The 12154-nt window shown below is 42.3% G+C and overlaps 1 protein-coding gene across 1 annotated transcript; it reads right to left on the bottom strand.

The window, feature by feature from the left end:
- Window positions 1-101: 101 nt before the first annotated feature.
- On the bottom strand, window positions 102-11874 carry LOC133853888 (uncharacterized). The gene is made up of 5 exons (XM_062289908.1): window positions 11701-11874; window positions 3494-3593; window positions 1790-2291; window positions 1010-1135; window positions 102-267 (listed from the first exon to the last, which is right to left on the bottom strand). Exons 1-5 carry the CDS (start codon window positions 11872-11874, stop codon window positions 102-104), a joined length of 1068 nt encoding a protein of 355 aa, XP_062145892.1.
- Window positions 11875-12154: the final 280 nt, after the last annotated feature.

The raw sequence follows: 12154 nt of genomic DNA, 5'->3' as shown, positions 1-12154 counted from the left end.
GGTTTTGTGAAAGAGAAAATCATGTTCCTGAATCATGATAAACAACTATAGTGATGCAAAAGCAGTTCCAGGTGGCAAATGTTTGCATTCTTAGTTTTAATCTACAGATGATGGAGCTGAATCATTAGGTTGGGTGTTTGATATGCAATTATGGAGTGGTTGTGGTCCCCTTCATATGTGACGAATAACATGGTAGGATCCTCTGAACACCGTTCCACGTGCTTTCTTGCAGGGCAGCCCCTCACGCTGCTGCATTTGTAGTAGCTCCTTCGCAGACGAAGCATAATAAGCACAAGTCAGCAATATTATTTGCCACAGACTCCAGAGTAACTTAAACTCCAAGAAACCTGACTTTCAATCACCAACCACCAATTACACCATCCACTAGTCTCTGCCAATAACACTTGGTTGAAGCATCTTTAGTTTATTTCCCTGAATGCATGCTTGCTAAAGTTTCTACTTCGAATGTCAAGTTTGCCCAATTTTTTAGTGACACCAGAACATAACTGAGTCTGATGCTTAATTGGTTTGAGGACACAAATATGCTCTTTATCTATGTTAAAATAAACACATCACTCCTGTTATGGCTAGAGGATCTTTTAGGAAGAAAGGAAAAAAAAAACAATTCAGTCCTGGCTCCAAATAGATCAACACACAATCTTGAGAAACTTCAACTTTCTGCATGTGGGATGATAATAAGTGAATTTGGAATCCTATAACAACCAATTCTATTCTTTTATTATAGTTGAAATTATTTTTGGCAATTCCTGTGTCTTTCTAGTCACCGGAGAGAACTAGTTGTATTATATATTTAGGCACAAAATCCTTGAATAAAAATACTATGACTGGCCTCTGCTAGAAATACGTAATTTAGTCTATAAATGACCCAGAAGAGAAAATAAGATATATAAGATGGAACAGTTATTCACACAGGTTAAACCACCGAGCAAAATGATCTAGCAGAAGAACATTTGAATCAAAGATAAAGTTATAAGAAATATAAACATACCTAGGATGTGGAGATCCCTTTATGGGCTTCTGCCCGTATTTCCTCCATGAGTAGTCATCAGGAGGTATATCTGCTAGTTCATTACTCATAGCTGGAACTGTGATTGTTCTCTTTATTCTCAGTTTCCTGTAACACAAATCACAGAAAGGAGGAGGATAAGGAACATGATAACTGACCATTATCGGCAAACAACAAAACATCAAGTCTGTCATATTTTAGAAGTTTTGCCAATGACAGATTTTAAATAAGCTGTCAAATTGTCACTACTAATGTAAAGCATCAAAATGCTGCCTTCTCCCAACCATAACTGTTATCCACAAAACATGAAAAGCTCAACTTTGAGAATAAGGTTTAAATACAAAATCTAGTTCCTAACAACAAAATTCGTTATTCGTTTTCTTCTATTAGAATATTAATTAAATTATTAAATTAATTATTTTTGTATTAGTTTAAGCTTTTGAAATAAGTGATTGTTTAACATGGTATCAGAACAAAGGTTCTGAATTTGAATCATGTCTTTGTTATGCACCTTCCATTTTAATTAAACATTCAACGTGTAGGGCCTTACTTCTTAAGCAATAATTTGAGCCCACACATAAGAGAAAGTATTAGAATATTAATTAAATGATTAAATCAATCATTTCCCATCATCTTAATTAAGTTTTTAGGATAAGTGGTGATTTAACATCTACAACCTTACTAATTGACTGAGTTACCTAAAGAAAAAATTGAGATGCACTTGAATTAATGCATATACATGAAATTGAGAAAAGGACTCACCTTCGCTTTGAGCAATGACATCCACTAGTTGAGGCTTCGCATCTTGTACTGGCTTCACTTTTCACCCCACAACTTCTCTTGGAAGATAACATGGAGGATTCATTCCTAGAACCCAAAACTTTTGATGATGATGAGTAGCAAATTTTCTGCTTGTCGATGCCACTTCCGTCCATACTGATCAAACTCGTGCTAGACTTATTAGCAACAATATTGGGTACAAAGTAATATTGCTGTAATGCCCGATTCTGTTTATCCCTACACAAGCTGAAATTGTCGCTCCGGATCAAAGCAGTAGCTGACTTATTAACTTGCAGAAGGGGAAATAACTCTCTTACTATGCAGGGTCCAGTCGGATTGCATGAGAATCCTTGGGGAAAAGAATTCGGACTATCCATGAGTTCAACCAGGTTTATATCATGGGAATCTGGAAAGGGACCCTTCCTGATCCTCCTATAATCTGATGATATTATTCCATCGACATTGTTAGGGAGATATTTATCCCCTATATAGAGTGGGGCCAGATTAGCCCCTCAAGTTAGAGCCCGGACTCCGGATTAGTCCCCAGATCTTGAGCCTTGGTCACTAGCAGCCTTCAGTATTTATTAGGCCAGTCAAATCAAGTCAGAAAAGATATCAGACGTCTACATTGAGCCTTGTGCTTGACAGAGGCAAAATGGACATATAGTATACGGGGATATAAAAGGGAGTATCTAAATTGTTTGATGGGGGGAATCTATTATCTTCTCAAGCTCTCTCTCTCTCTCTCTTTCTCTCCTCTTCATACAAACACTTGACTGACTCGATCGTCGGAGAAGGCTTTGCCAGCCAACCCCCGGCGAGTCTTTGCTATTTTGCAGGTCAAGACACGGACAAAGAGACGCTTCTGATAATGCCAAGTCACCGAACAAAAAATGCATCAACAATTGGCGCCGTCTGTGGGAACGACATCGTCGCTCCTACCAAAACAAAAACTCAGAATGGTGACTGGTGGTCAGAGGCCTCCTTCATCATGGGAAAGAGAGTGGAGCAAATCTGGGCCTTCATATGATAGATCTAAATTTACGAGCAGGGCATCTGTACACAAATATTCAGACGTCATGAGGATCAATTCTGTTCTGGCTTTCTGAGCGCTGCTGTATTAAAGAGTAAAGCTTACCTTCACCAGATCTACAAGCACGAATTCATAGTTCTGATGAAAGAAGGAAGCTCCTTACAAAGGAGATAAAAGACTAGATTTGCTTGAGTTTTGTACCAAGCGCAGTTGATGATCAGTTTTGCACGTGTGAGGAGCAATAAAAAATTATTATTATTTGGCTTATTTGTCATGAACATTACGTTAGAAGCAGCTTTATCAGAAAATGAAAGAATGAGAAATAGCCACGTTTCGAGCTGCGAAATAGTCATGGAATGTGGGTCTCACTAATTTATTGATGAGAGCTGCTACAGAAATTAATATTCTTCTAACAGTGATATTTACCATGGCTGAAAAGTGATGGGTAAAATTCCTATATTGCCCTTGCCCTTAGTGTCTTACGGGGATTATTCTCTTAGAATGTCATCTGACACTGTCTCGAAGGTCTGAGGGGTCTCGTATCCCTTCCAAGCCGAGGAGACAGTTTCGTTACTGGAAGGGCAGCCCATGAGAGATCAACGGTTTCTTGCATGACTGAAGGGAGGTCTTCTCCTGAGGAAGTAGCTTGATACCGTTGCCCCTGTAGCAGCCGGGAATCATACGGAGTACAGAAGCAAGTGCCAAATTATCGAATGCCGTAGTTGTGAATCCGGTCGGAAATGGCGTGGGTGACTGCAGGGCTTGTGGCAATAAATTTTCTTAAAGAAAAAAAGGTCTAACCAACGGTTTGTACAGGTATTCAACTATCAGTCGCCTGGACCCCAGACTTCGAGTTGGACCCCGGACCTCGGAGACAGCGAGCTCTGCTATTGATTAGAAAGCCGTTAGAACTGCTCGAGGTACACTTGTAAATAGGAGGAGTAGGACTCAGTACCCCCGGCTTCCCTCCAGAACTGCAAGTTTTTATAAGGATAAATTCTTAAATTATGACGAAGAGTGGTTAAAGAAGTATGGAGAAAGTCTAAAGGGATATGTCTGCGTAGTCTTGAATTTAGCTTGAGAACGTATGGGTCTTGTAATATCACGGGCTACTAGAGGAAAGAGGATGGTCGGAAAGGTGGGACCTCGATGGCTTTGACAAGAATAAAGAACAAGAGTTGGAGAACCGAGGCCCATTTCCTCGGCGTTATCCAGGAAGGTTTTCGAGTTCGGAGAGATTAACTCAATTTGACGCATTCCATGTGAGTCGCACCTGAAGAGTGAAGTTCTATCCTCAAGCCTGGGATCCTCAGGGGGAGACATCATCTCCAGTACTTGATATTCGGTATTCAGTATTCAGGAAGATTGGTTGGTCGTTGAAGACTTGCATGGTTCTTGCTAAAGAGTCATAATGGGTAAGCCTTACTTTATGAGTGAAATAATCTGGAGCCAGTCGTGGGACACATGCAGACCCACATTTCAAACAACAAGGGAAGCTCACGAATAAACAAGTATATGTCCAAGGTTGTGTCCGAGGTCGTTTCCAAGATCATTTCCGAGATCATAAGACACCCATGTAGAGACTCACACTTTTGATAGGCAGATCATCCCATAGGAGAAGATAGGAGGTCACCCGGATGTGCTGGCTAAGCAGGGAAATGGACATGGCCCCACCGTCGAAATAGCAGAATTTGGAATGGCAGACTCTGTGGCACTTCTTTGGTTATAATTCTGGACACAGCTCATCCCCTGAGAAATATCGGAAGCCCCTTCTTCAACTTTCATTCCTGTACGTAACCTCATTCACGCGATAGTGATCCTGCCTCAAAGGTGCTCCTGCGACATAACTAGAGGAGAACTGACCGAGGAGCACCACAACATGCTCTGTTGATACTAAGAGTCTAGGTAAGCTTTCTTGATATTGACGGTATCCCCGACAACAGACATCGACACAAGAGGCTAGCCAGTATCAAGCCAGAAGTCATTGGCTTTTGGTCAGAGGTCGGACCCCGGGCAGATAAGTCATCCTTTTTGTCCCCGACGATCGAAATGGGCATCACCTGAGAGCTGGGCGAGGACATTCCAGTCAAGGAACATTGGAGAGATCAGATCTTATTTTACAGAAAGATTCTCAAGGTAATGTGTATCAGTTTTGATGAGGGAAGCTAGTTTGAAAGAAGAGGTATGGTGCATCATGGCTCAAAAGGAACAGTAGTTATGAAACTACTCCTCATTCCGAAAAGGTCTCGTACATAAAAAGAAGCATAAATGGGTGACCGGCAAAGGTGCAGGTTTAAATATGCAAAGGAAGCATCAACAGAGGATGACCGGATGTACAACTTAACTCACAGGGGAAGGGAACCCAACTTGGCAAGAACGCCTTCACGATCAGCAAGTCCAGATACGAAGAGGCCTAGGGTCCTAGGAGAGAGGGAAGGCGTCTCTGGGGTCACTTCTGAGATTGTGTCCGAGGTTGTTTCCGGGGTCCGGGGGCCACAATTATCGTAACACTCTCCAGCCCTGTATCAGATTGGTGATTTTGTATGAGTCCATCTGGATGTGGCTTTCAAGAAACTGGCCTTCGCTTAGCGCACAAAGGTGCAGCTGCAAGTTTTTGGTTCTAGATTCACCATCACTGTGTTGGGAATCATCTCTACGAAAAAGACACGAAAGAAAAACAAAGTAGAAAGAGAGTTCTAGACTGTCCGAAGACAGTTCCGGGGTCATTTCTGAAAATATGTCCGAGACAAGTTTCATAGCTTCGACTAGTTGACGAGAGCCCGGACCCTCGATAGGTATGGGGTATTCAGAAAAGAAAAATTTGGCATTGGTTGGAAGATGACAACCTGATAGGTGGTTTGCCTGTTAAAACCTTGGCAACAGATTGGGCTCATTTGAGCATCATCAGAGTAGTGTGCGTCTTGTCGCCTCCGAGAACATTTCCGAGATTATGTCTGGAGTTCGGGGACCACAGTTATTACAACATTCTTAGGACTTGTATCAGGTTGGCGCCAGGATTATGTCGGATCTGACACAGTTCTACGACAGATCGCCAAAGCTCCTCAAGAAACCCAGCACCGAACTGGTGCCTGCCGGGGTTCTTTGGGGTTCGACGTCTAGTGCATAATGGGAGTTTTGTTTCTTTAAAAAAAAAAAAAAAAAAAAACTGGAAGAGCTGAGATTGAAGTATGGTGAAGAGTATATCAAGGTTCATGGTTAAAGACATGGCCGGCAGCCTTGGTCAAGGACTCTTGCATCCCTCCCCGCTGAAGAGGCGACCCCAGATTAAACCCGAACAAGTCTGGTGTGCTGTTGGGGAAGCAAGTAAGTGTCCGGTAAAGACCTGGGCTTACGGAAATGAGAGCCTCCCCAACACAATTACACAACTAACGGACATAGCGAGTACCAGAACAAAGAAGGAGGTCGAGAACTTATATTTAGAAAGACTGGGCCATCCTTCTGAAGAAATAAGCCGTGTAAGTGGTTTCTGGAATCTAAGGAGGATCCGTCCCACATGGGCTCGTGCGGCAGAGGTTTTTATAGGCAGACGACCCGCTCGGGACTGTTGGGGCCGATGTCACGACTTATCAAGCCTGATCGGGCTCTTAGTTCCAACCGCAGCAAAGCTGCCGTACAAGAGCTGGTCGAATAGAGTGAAGACTGGGCGGTCCAGTGCACTCGGAATTTCGGAAATGGGTAGGCAAAGGGATCAAGGTATGCTGATGGTGCTGCTGGAAAATTGGATCATGTGAAGTGACTTCTGGAACACCATTGCAAAGGCTTACACTCATGGCTAGCAGAATTGTAGACAATTGGGACAGGTCCCAGTTCGAGCCACCCCGAATCAATTCTCGCTCCCTTGGCAAGAACGAGATAAGTTTCTACCTCTCTATCTTTATTCTATTCGGTTAAAGTTTGGGTGTTAAAGTTTGTGCTATGGGTAACTATCTTATGATAAAATCCATGAAAAAGAAATTTCAGAGTATCAAACCTGAAATGGTCTCTCTGATAGTTAACAAAGGTTAGTGAATTATTATGCCCCTATATGCTTCGGAGCATAACTACGGAGACTTTTAATAATCTTGCAATTCCAATAATAATGGTTAGGTGTGCTCCTATACAAGGAGCCTAGAACTTCCTTTCTGATGCTTGTTAGCTTTTGATATTTTTACAAGGCAAAAATTTGAGCTCGTGAAAGAAAGTACTAGAAAATGTTCGGCTGAATTTATTTGCAGAAAAAAAGGGGAGTTATGGTAGCTCTGATCTTTTAGCAACATAGGCTATTTTCCTGGAACCAAGTATAGGCAGAGGAGCATAACCTCGTTAAAAAATCACGAGGAGCATAACCTCGTTAAAAAATCACGAGGAGCAGAACCTCGTTAAAAAACAGGGCGAGGAGATAACCTCGTTAAAAAATCACGAGGAGCATAACCTCATTAAAAATTCACGAGGAGCAGAACCTCGTTAAAAAACAGGGCAAGGAGATAACCTCGTTAAAAAATAGGGAGAGGAGCATAACCTCGTTAAAAAATCACGAGGAGCAGAACCTCGTTAAAAAACAAGGCGAGGAGATAACCTCGTTAAAAAATAGGGAGAGGAGCATAACCTCGTTAAAAAATCACAAGGAGCATAACCTAGTTAAAAATTCACGAGGAGCGGAACCTCGTTAAAAAACAGGGCGAGGAGATAACCTCGTTAAAAAATAGGGAGAGGAGCATAACCTCGTTAAAAAATCACGAGGAGCATAACCTGGTTAAAAAATCACGAGGAGCAGAACGTCGTTAAAAAACAGGGCAAGGAGATAACCTCGTTAAAAAATAGGGAGAGGAGCATAACCTCGTTAAAAAATCACGAGGAGCATAACCTCGTTAAAAAACAGGGCGAGGAGATAACCTAGTTAAAAATTAGGGAGAGGAGCATAACCTCGTTAAAAAATCACGAGGAGCATAACCTCATTAAAAAATCACGAGGAGCATAACCTCGTTAAAAAACAGGGAGAGGAGCATAACCTCGTTAAAAAATCACGAGGAGCAAGACCTCGTTAAAAAACAGGGCGAGGAGATAACCTCGTTAAAAAATAGGGAGAGGAGCATAACCTCGTTAAAAAATCACGAGGAGCAGGACCTCGTTAAAAAACAGGGCGAGGAGATGACCTCGTTAAAAAATAGGGAGAGGAGCATAACCTCGTTAAAAAATCACGAGGAGATAACCTCGAAAAAAAAAAAAAAAAAAAAGAGGAAGGTCGAGGACGAGGATAACACCTCGTTAAAAAAAAAAAAAAAAAAAAAAAAAAAAAAAAAAAAAGGGGCCGAGGATAGGACCTCGTAAAAAACAAGGACCGAGGATAGGACCTCATAAAAAACAATGGCCGAGGATAAGACCTCGTAAAAACCAAGGAATGACGAGGATAAGACCTCGCAAAAAACATGAACGGGACAAGGACAGGGGGTGATGAGGAACGTCTGATATCTCGGACAGGGACACCCCTCTTGGTTGAGGACGGGGGGGTAATGAAGGACATGAGGCCTTAACAACATCGGCATTTGGCTTTTCAGATGCTTAACGATTCTCCCCTATCCAAGCCATTGATTCATTTTCAGGGGCTCATGTCGCTATGCGACCTGGTCAGATCTGCATTCCCAGAACAAATCACTTGGGTCAGTTCTACTCGGACCGAAGTGATATGGGGGGGTAGGAGATTGGGGGATTGATTATTGAATATTAGCTGGGTACACTTCCGGGGCAAATCACGACAGAACTGAAAACGAAATCGTGATAGATAGAAATTTTCTTTTTCTATTGTGGGATAACACAAAAAAGAAATGGGGCGTTTCATGGAAAGTTCCTCCTTTGACAAGGATGTCTTCCTCGGATAAAGAAACAAAAAATTACCCTCGGATAAAACGTCCCCTTATCCATAAACGTCAGCTCATTGCAGACCAGATCCACTAAGTTGGAAAGGAAGTAGCGAGTAAAGCTCATCTTGGGATGGAGTGGAGACTTACCTCGGATGAGGAGACCGATGTAGTCCCCGGAAAACACGTGATGAAATAAGGATAATTATGATGGCTGACCTCCTTTAGGCGAAAGACCATGTCTTCGGATTTAGATGATTACCCTCTCTCGGATGAAGAAGTAACCCCAGTAACTATTTTTTCTTGGATAGAGAGGGGGGTAGCTCTGGGACAACTTCGGACACCACTCCTCTCCCGATATGGGGGTAGGATGAAAATCGACATAAACTTTGTTAATTAGAGCGGTTGGGCTCCAAATTGTGAATCAATGCACCCATTTCGGGTTCAAGCTATCCTGCCTAATCAAAATGGATTCCTCGAGCACCCCGACATAAATATCATAACTTAAAAGGACAACTGATCAGAGCCTGCACAATTGATCAGGCCCACCGAAAGGATTGTCCAATGATAGAAAAATCCGACAAGGATAAAGTTGGGGCCTGGCAGTGTTGATATGCTTGCAGGCTTGTGGCATAAATTCGGGAAAAATGGAGAAGCCAAGCCGAGAATGATAAAAAAGTTTGTATCATTTATAAGGCTGAGGAGTGTTGGAATAATGATTGAGGAATGATTATTAGAACATAAGTCCGACAACAGGGATTGAGGGATCAAGCCATGGCTGGTGTATGTGAATAGGGAAGCGCCGATCTCCCTCAAGGTTTAAACACTGTCATTCAAGGCAATGGAGAAGTCTTCTAACTGGCATAATGGAATGGTTAGTACAAGTATCAAGGGGCACCAGTTCTTTTATAAGGTTTAAACTGGGAAAGTGTCTTCATGCGGTGAGAGTGGATTTGAACGCCTAGTCAATTGGGAAAATCTTTCATAAGTAGAGGTATTTGTGAGGAGCGGCTATGGTTCCAATTGACTTTCCGAATGTAGAAGGCACTCACTACAGGAAGTTGTCCCCGGAATCTCGACCTTTATTGTTCTGTCGTCTCTTGTCGCAGCGCCAGGAAAATGCTTGAAAGCAAGGGGGAGTTGCGACCCCGGAACAACAGTCTTAGGTAAGGAATTCCTGTACAGTGCTCAAGATCTACTATAGCATTCGAATTCTCTAGTGGCAGGCTACACTTAGCTTTAACCATTGTGGTCGGGTACAGTCCCGCTTAATCACTCGGTTTGTCTGGCATCGGGCTTAAATCAATTTTCTAAAAGCTATTTGCGCTTGGGGTTATGTCAAGGATAGGAAATTCCCGATCTAACGACCTAGAGGTCGAGTAGAAAAATCAGAACAATGACCTCTTCTTTGAAGGAACGAAAAGGGCCACTGTGCCCCCAGTAGTCCTCGGACTTCAGGCATATTGGTTAACAGGCATCTATCAACCATAGGAAATTGACGGTCCGATGATAAGTTCCTTACTATTGAAAGCAAGGAATATGTTAAAGTGCCATCAGAGCCATTGTCCGGGGAAACACAATGCGAGTGCTTGAAATGATGTTATGCGGGTACAATTTTATAATTTATGAGGCATCCATGTCAATGGTAGACTAGTGAAGTTATTGGAGATTGACTTGAAGTTCATGTTGCAAAGATATGACTTTCACCAAAGAAGAAGATTTTATTAGATTTACTCAGAGTACACACATACATGAAGACAAAGAGAACAGACAACCCCGAAAGAATACTGTGCAGGGTAGTCATCCGATTACAAGTAATCCTAGCATTGTAAAGATGAACTGTCTGAAAATTTTGAAGGGTTCACCCGCGCAAAGTCCAAGCGCGGCTTGAATGGTTTAACTCTTGTGAGCAGTCAGGGTAGAATGGGGGTGTTGCACGATTCCCGTAGGTTGGACAGGAACAGGTTGGCATAAAGCCGGAAATCACACACCCTTGTGTGTCTAAAGCCGAAGATCACACATTCGGTAAAACTGCCATGAGGAGCGAATACCCCAGGGCAAGGAACTTCTAAACCAAGACCACCCTTAATGAATTTGTGAATATGCTCGGTCGTGAAGACCACACCAGGAATGAAGAACATTGTGGGAAGGTTTGAAGAGTTCAAAAAATGATGAAAGGCAAGGGTCCGATCTTTGAGAAAGGGATAAGAAGAAAGAAAGATCTACTCGAATGAGCAATCCGAAGACCAATGACATTCCAGCTAAGGAAAGTGTGAATATATAGAGATAATAATGATCAGCGTATGCACGATTTATGGGGTGTTAGGTGCGCCTAACTAATGGTGAATTTATGGCGGAAATAAATTCCTGATCGCTTGCCATAAATGGCTTGGAGCCGCGTGGAGCGGCGGTCGAAGAAATGCTTAAGTTTCCACGGAGTCCGAGGAGAGCATTACGCAGATTGGATGAAGAATAATCGGTAGAATCAATCAAATTCTAGAGGTTCCAATAGGTAAATTCTCCCTACCTTTATAGTAAAGATAGGAGAATTTGGGGGTAATTGTTAGGGAGATATTTATCCCCTATATAGAGTGGGGCCAGATTAGCCCCTCAAGTTAGATCCCGGACTCCGGATTAGTCCCCAGACCTTGAGCCTTGGTCACTAGCAGCCTTCAGTATTTATTAGGCTAGTCAAATCAAGTCAGAAAAGATATCAGACGTCTACATTGAACCTTGTGCTTGACAGGGGCAAAATGGACATATAGTATACGGGGATATAAAAGGGAGTATCTAAATTGTTTGAGGGGGGGAATCTATTATCTTATCAAGCTCTCTCTCTCTCTCTCTTTCTCTCCTTTTCATATAAACACTTGACTGACTCGATCGTCGGAGAAGGCATCGCCGGCCAACCCCCGGCGAGTCTTTGCTATTTTACAGGTCAAGACACGGACAAAGAGACGCTTCTGATGATGCCACGTCACCGGCCAAAAATTGCATCAATAGACATCAAGGAGTGTGACCAGTTTTCTGAACTCATTTTCTGCATCTTGAGCAATCAGGCTTACTTCCTCAATGCTTGTCTTGTGATTTTGACTAGAAATACAACTCAAAAGGTGATAGGCATGTCTAAAACTATTCTGAGCAACCTCATGAACTTTTAAATCCCATTTTGGGGTCATTGAAACCACACACCTGAAGCTTCTTCCACGAATTATTTGCTGTTCTCTGTAATGATAATTCAGGAAAGAGATTGTTTAGTAGTTGAAAGTTTGAATCTATCTGATAAATCATGAAGAAGGGCTAAAGCAGACTGGCTTTATAATAGGAGCCAAATAACTATGAATGATCATGTTTTGACACTTGGAATGCTTGATCTGATGAACTATGGATTTCTAGAGATAAATTACATATGTTCTCTGATATAACCATATACTAAAAACGGCCAATGAATCAAAGCAA

This window comes from Alnus glutinosa, chromosome 13 (genome assembly GCF_958979055.1).
Source record: "Alnus glutinosa chromosome 13, dhAlnGlut1.1, whole genome shotgun sequence".
Taxonomy (NCBI): domain Eukaryota; kingdom Viridiplantae; phylum Streptophyta; class Magnoliopsida; order Fagales; family Betulaceae; genus Alnus; species Alnus glutinosa.
Note: the sequence above shows the minus strand (reverse complement) of the source record. Positions and strands in the feature narration are given on the sequence as shown.